Below are 6,802 nucleotides of genomic sequence, written 5' to 3' on the forward strand. Positions count from 1 at the left end.
CCACCCATTAATATGGACAGATTTGAAGAGGAAGCAGCCGTAGGCTGGGCAGGGATATAGAACAGGCCCAGTTACCCCTGGAAACCAGAACCATGGCTCCACCCACATCCCGGGCTCTCTGTTGGTAGCGTTGCCATACCAACCAGGCTGGGCGCGCCACCTGAGCCGGGTCAGGAGCAGCTGTGCTTTTGGTGGGTCCCTCTGCAGCCAGAAGTAGTGTTATTGCTCGGTGATAGAAAGGCTGGCCCATTCCTGCAGCCATGAACGTCGTCCTTTCCAGGTAAGGCGGGCCGGGGTCCAGCTGCTTGGGGGTGTCCTTTCCCTTTGTCCCCCTCCCATGGAGCCTGCCGGGGAAGAAGCTTGCAGCGAGTGGCGGGAAGCTCCCCTGAGACATACAGGGGCATTACAGTGAGTGAGGACAGCTTGTCTGGGTGGACAGAGCAGCAGGCTGGGAGCGAAAAGACCTGGGTTCTCGTCCCACCTGATGTAAGCCGCTTAACTCGACCTCCGCTTTCCCCTCTGTGAAATAGGTGCAATGATACTGACCTAGCTTCGCAGGGTGGGCTCAGTTCAGCCACATTTCTGAAATGCATCAAGGTCCCCTCCAAGATTTTGCTGTACACCCCAACAATGGGAAGGAGGAGCCTGGAGATTTAAAGGCACATAGTGGGAGGTGGTCATTAATGTCACTGCAGCCCGAGGCAGTCTCACAGGGAAAGCCTGCATTGCAATCAGTGGGTGTGACTGTAGCTCATGTAGCCTGCAAATCTAGCTAGCTCCGGTACCTGTGAAGCTGCTTCAGCCCAGACCGTACAAACCCACCTGGAACCAAGGGTAACTACTTGTGCAGCCAGCCCACGATGGCGCCTGCGCTGACCACAGCTTCATTGCTCTGGTATCCAAGCTAGCTAGATGAATGCTAGCTCGGGTCCATCCAGTCGAACTGCAATCCTCCCCCTCCCACCCCCCGATGCAGTGCACACAGACCCTTATGCACAGAGCACAGTAGAAGGTGGGGGGAGGTTTGCATGGCAAGGACCTGGAGAACGGGGATATTTTAGCACAGCTGCTGTTATCTAAGACATTTGGGGAACCCTGGGAAATAAACGTGAGCAATCTACAAAGCTCAGGAAGCCGTGAAGTAGTCAGTAGACTTGTAACTGGAAATTTTGCTTGTGTTCTGGTGTCCCTGAGCTGACCTACGGGCCAAGGGCCACAGCTGTCTCTGCACAACTCACCACTTTGTATGCTCACTCCTGCAACCCGCAATTTTCACCGTCACTCACACTTACAAACGGTAAACGAGACCTACGCTCCTTCAATTAGCATCGTTTGGCTCTCCATGCACAAGTGACGGCGTCCTAACGAGGGAAGCCGGATGTCTGAAAACACGGCCCTAAGCATTTGCATCAAGCTCGCGCGGGGCAATGAAGACGCAGCTTTGGCGAAGGGCTCTCACCTACAGCTGCAGATAGCAACCTTAAGGAGAAGTGGAGCAAGACAAACATCCTCTATATGTATCCAATGTTTAAGAACTGTGTAAAGCAGCAGCAACTTCTGGAAACTTTGCATCTGCTGGAGCTGTTAGACTATGATAACAAACATACACTGAAGTGTATTGGAGCCAGATGTTTGACAGCAGGACTAAAGCCAAGATCCAGCCTATATGCCGGGCCTCAAGCAAGAGAACAGAAAACACTGGGTCCCTAGAGATTCCCAAGCTGCTGGAGGCAGGAGTCTGGCTGTAACTTACTTCCCCCTCCAGCACTACTGCCAAGGTGAGAGGATCTGGCAGAAAGCCTCCTTCTCCCTTCCCCACCACCACCCTGCTACCAGACCTGGCAGAGCCATGTGCCCCATGTGGTCCAGGGAGAGCTCAGGCCAGGCTGCAAAGTGCCCTATCACGGCATCCCCAAAAGCATACAGCTCTCAGTAGCTTGGATGACTTCTGCTGAAGGCCACACCCAGTTAAGGTTTCACTATTAGGGACCTGTTCCTTTTTCCTAGCACATGTGAACGCAAAGGAGTGTGTTTCCAAGGCTTGAGTCATATCAGGCAGCAGCTCAGGCCATGGCCCATCGCTAGCCACCCAAGCAGCCCTCTGCAGAATTAAAATGCGCAAACTAGCGCTCATCCACATCTTGGTTGTCACAATGCGTTTTGGATGAGAAATGGAAACAAAATTTTTCCACGAGTCTTGTCATGTTGGTCAAAATATTCCAGTTCTGGACAAACAATCGGAACTGAAAACTTTTCAGGTTTTTGGAAAAATGAAACATTTGACTAAAAGCCATTTAACCCCCCTCCCCTTCACACACACACACACACACACACACACACACACACACACACACACACACACACACAAATTGGCTTGCAAAAACTGAATAATTTTTGGTTTTCAGTTTTATTGAAAAACCTGAAACTCTTTAAGGGGAAATTTAGGGGGGGGGGGGCCAAGAAAATGTTTCCAATTCTCCACAAAATTCATTGGCATTTTTCAGCCTGCTCTAGTGGGGAGTAGCAGACAGGGACAGAGTGGATGGATCCCTGAGTCTCTCTCTCTCACACACACTGTGGTTTGTGGAATGCAAACACTGGAGAACCTTGGGTGTACGTCTTACGGCATAGCCCACCTGGGAAGCATGGATGAGCAAGGTGTTATCGGGGAAGGAGAGCAAGGCAGAAGTTAGAGAGAAAAGGGTTGAGGAGGGCTAGGTCCCTCCTACCAATTCAGGGTGTTCCCCACAACATATCTAGTATTTCATCCAGTCCTATTTGGGCTTCCCACCAGTTCCCTGGTGGACCACCGCAGCTTGGTAGAACATCCAACTGTCAGGAAATATTTCCAGATATTCAGCCTACATTTCTCCAACTTGATTCCATCATCTTTAGGTTTTAATAGGGACCCCCGTCCCTTTGGATTTTGAGGCCTTGATGTATTTACACTAAATAATTCTGCTCCTTTTGTAGGCTGTTACATCTCTCCTTCTCAGCCAAACTATGCACCTTTAAGCTCTTTCCATCTTTCCTCTTAAGTCAGTCCCTCTAGACCAGAGGTGGGCAAACTACGGCCCGCGGGACCCTCCTGCCTGGCACCTGAGCTCTTGGCCCGGGAGGCTCGCCCCCAGCCTCTCCTCTGCAGCCTCAGCTCACTGCACCGCTGGCGCAATGCTCTGGGCGGCAGGGCTGCGAGCTCCTGGGGCAGCGCAGCTGCAGAGCCCAGCCTGACCCGGTCTCTGTGCTGCGCGGTGGCGATGGCATGGCTGGCTCCAGCCGGGCGGTGCAGCTGTAGCGCCACCAGCCACCGCTGCGCCAGGCAGCGTGGTAAGGGGGTAGGGATCGGGGAAGTTGGATAGAGGGCAGGGGAGTTCGGAGCGGTGGTCAGAGGGTGGGGGGGTGGATAGGGGTCGGGGCGGTCAGAGGGCGGGGAACAGGGGGATTGGATGGGGCAGGGTTCCCGGGGGGCAGTCAGGAATGAGAGGAGGGGTTAGATGGGGCGGCGGGGGGCAGTCAGGGGCAGGGGTTCAGGGGGTGGTCAGGGGACAGGGAGAAGGGGTGGTTGGATGGGGCAGGGGTCCCGGGGGGGCCATCAGGAATGAGAGGGGGGTTGGATGGGGCGGCGGGGGGCAGGGGTTCCAGGGGCAGTCAGGGGACAGGGAGCGGAGTGTGTGCGGATGGGGCAGGGGTCCCGGGGGGGCCGTCAGGGAATGAGGGGGGGCAAATAGGGGGTGGGGGCCAGGCCACGACCCCCTCCCCTAACTGGCCCTCCATACAATTTCCAAAACCCAATGCGGCCCTCAGGCCAAAAAGTTTGCCCGCCCCTGCTCATTTCACTGGCCGTGTCTTTGAACTCCCTCCAGTTTGTTGCTCTGGTCCTGTAAGGAGGAGCCCACAACTGAGTGCAGTAAAATCACGCTGCAAACGTGACTGGCTACACCACACAGAAGAGACAGAAAGGCCTACGGGCAGCACTATGTTTAGTGACTTTATTCATTGCAGCAAGCCTGGGAGGGGTGGGCAGAGTCCCACCGCTGCCTAAAGCAGCAAACGCTCTCGAGAGCCAGCACTGTTTGCAAATGATTTATTTTCAACATGAGGTCGGGGGAAGGCACTTAACTACAGCTCTGAGCCTTGAGAAACGTAAGGCCCCCTGGTCTTTTGTGGCAATGAGTCAAGCTCGCATGATGGAGACCAACAGGCTTTATTAGATGATGCACAGCTGCAGCACTCTTGGCAGAGCTGCTGGGAGAACTAGACACATAGGCAGACTGCAGCTGTATCTTTCCATTAATACCGCTCTTAAAAGAATTTAGGAAGGTCTTACACTGATAGCTTGGGGATTTGGGTTTCTAGATGGGATGAAGTGGCGCGGATTTGAAGTTTATGAAAGGAGCATTCAATAATCGGCTTAAGCTCACCAGTACCGTACAGGGCAATGCAGTTGGGAGATGTGTCAAGAACGACTGTGAGCGGAGCGGAGTTTAGCACGGCTCCCAATGGCTGAAGGGGAGGCTTGTTTTTAGCTAGCCTGGAACAGTTGCTGTCTCTTGACCATGAGGGTCTAGGTTCGAGTCTCAACGGTTGTACTATGCAGATCACATACATGCCAGATGAGTCCATCCAGCCGCCCAGTGTGGGGCTCAGCTGCTCCAAAGGGCAGCCACACAATGCCAAATATCAGACCCCTAAAAGCCAGGCTACACCAAGAGGCAATTCTTCAGCCACGCAGCCTCCTTTTCATGGGTGCACTTTTGTATCTCAAATAAACTGCAGGTGCAAGTTGCAGCACTAGAGAGGCTACCTATCCTGCTAGCATGTCATCCCAGTGCTAAGACGTGCACCCAGAATATATCTGCAGGTGCAAAATCTGCAAAATTGGCACCTCCATGTTTTTAGGTGGGTACAAACTGTACAGCAAACAGGGAGACCTGGGTGAAAGTGTATCCCCCAAGTGAGGAAACTGTGCCATGAAATGGCGCTCCCCAAACCTTGCAATAGTTTAGTCAGGGCTGCTTTTAAGGGCAGGCAAATGGGGCGGTTGCCTCGGGTGCCAACTTCCACGGGGTTCGCCATAATGCTGTGCCTCTCAGACCATTTTTCCCACTTCAGCTGATTGGCCACCAGGGTGGGCAGGTTGCTTGTCTTTTTTGGGGGGGGGGGGGGGGGGGAGTGATTTTTTTTCCCCTTGGCCACTCATGGTGGAAGGGGAAAATGGGGCACTGAAAACATTTCCCACCCTTGCCGGCAAAACTCCTAGCATGGGGCCTGGGTTTAGCCGATCCACATTACTTTCAACAGTGCTGTGATGGACAATGGGCTGCTCTGTAATAATTTAGGACTCCTATATATTTGTTTGACTGTGATTAGGGTGTGCTGCTGGATGAAAACCTGGGGTGCATTTAAGAGGCTGACTGCACATAGGCAGGAAAGATACAGTGGCTTCAGATAGCCACCCAGCGGCTGACACGTCGGGGAGAATGCAAGGGCCATTGGTTCCGTTGTTCTACTTCTGTCCACCAAAGAGAACCAAAAAGCCCAGGGATACAAGTCAGTCTCCTGAGGGAGGGGGCACTTGTCAGGGGGCTGTTCAGGGAACACCCACAGACACACACCAGGTTGCCTGAAGTGCTAGGCCATCCTGGGCTCCTCTCATAGGCTGGGCTTATTCAGACCCTTTTTCTCTTATGCTTTGCTTTATTCCTGCTCTTAAGATTAACCCTTCAGACTTTGGTCACTATGGACCTCTGCTCGTAGACTCCCGAAGGGAAGAACTGCAGCTGGACCTGCTGAGAAAGCACAAGTGATCCACAGAGTGCTGTAGCCCGGGTCTTGGCCTCCAAGCGGGACAATCACGCGATTCCACCCCAGGAGAGAGAAAGGCATGAGGCCTGACACCTGGGGGGGGGGAGCGCGCTCAGATGATATGTCTACACAGCGATAAACCTATGGCACCACGTCTCAGAGCCCAGCCCAGCGGATTCAGGCTTGCAGGGCCTGGGCTGCGGGACTAAAAACAGCAGCGTAGATGGAGCCTGGGCTCTGAGACCCTCTCCCTTCATAGGCACTCAGACTGTGGGCTCCAGTGTCTACATAGCAGTTTTATAGCCCCGCAGCCGGAGCCCCACAAGGCTGAGTCAACTGACCCGGGCCAGCCACTACCATGCCACGGGTCTTTTATTGCAGCATAGACCGAGACCAGAGAGGAGACGGGCACAGCTAGCCCTGGAACTGTGACATAGTCCATTATGGAATCCCTTAAAGCCATGCTTGCCCCTGTGCTGGAACACCTCAATCACCTATCCCATAAGGCCCAGCACTGTCATGGGGAGGTCATTTTCAAAGCAAGAGAAGGCACTGTGGGATGGAGATAAGGAGACGGGATGAACTGACTCATTGGGAACCATTATGGAGTCAAACAGTACGGCTGGACAAAACCCCCAAATCTTGCTCCTACACATTACAACCAACTCTCGCAACTGATGCTTGTAAAATGTTTGGGACAGCTTTTGGGTCTAGTTGCAAGCTCAAGACATTCTGAGCAGCAGCATCTGACACAGGGCCCGGATGTGACCTCCTACTGGGAAACTGCTCCAGCTGTGTCGAAGGCAGTCTCCACAAATGGCCCAACATTTCAAGTTGACAGTTGTCACCGTAGGCTCTTGGGTAACAAACCCTTCAGCCTGATTTATTGAATTGCTGACTTGGGTTGTTCTTTTTGTGGTTGACCAACAATAGACACCTGAGACCCAAGCGTGTGTGTGTGTGTGTGTGTGTGTGTGTGTGTGTGTGTGTGTGTGTG

At 53.3% G+C, this 6,802-nt stretch overlaps 1 protein-coding gene across 1 annotated transcript in view; it reads left to right on the forward strand.

Annotated features, from left to right (window-relative positions):
* The first annotated feature begins 260 nt into the window (after positions 1-260).
* The window catches only part of LOC113409646 (protein FAM92B-like), a 19,075-nt gene continuing 12,533 nt past the window's right edge, over positions 261-6,802 (forward strand). Inside the window, exon 1 of the mRNA XM_026663794.1 lies at positions 261-280. Within this exon, the coding sequence (XP_026519579.1) occupies positions 261-280 (20 nt within the window). The remainder of the gene's footprint in view (positions 281-6,802) is intronic.

Source organism: Terrapene carolina, unplaced genomic scaffold, assembly GCF_002925995.2.
Source record: "Terrapene carolina triunguis isolate 2854851 unplaced genomic scaffold, T_m_triunguis-2.0 Scaffold33911, whole genome shotgun sequence".
NCBI classification, from domain to species: domain Eukaryota; kingdom Metazoa; phylum Chordata; order Testudines; family Emydidae; genus Terrapene; species Terrapene triunguis.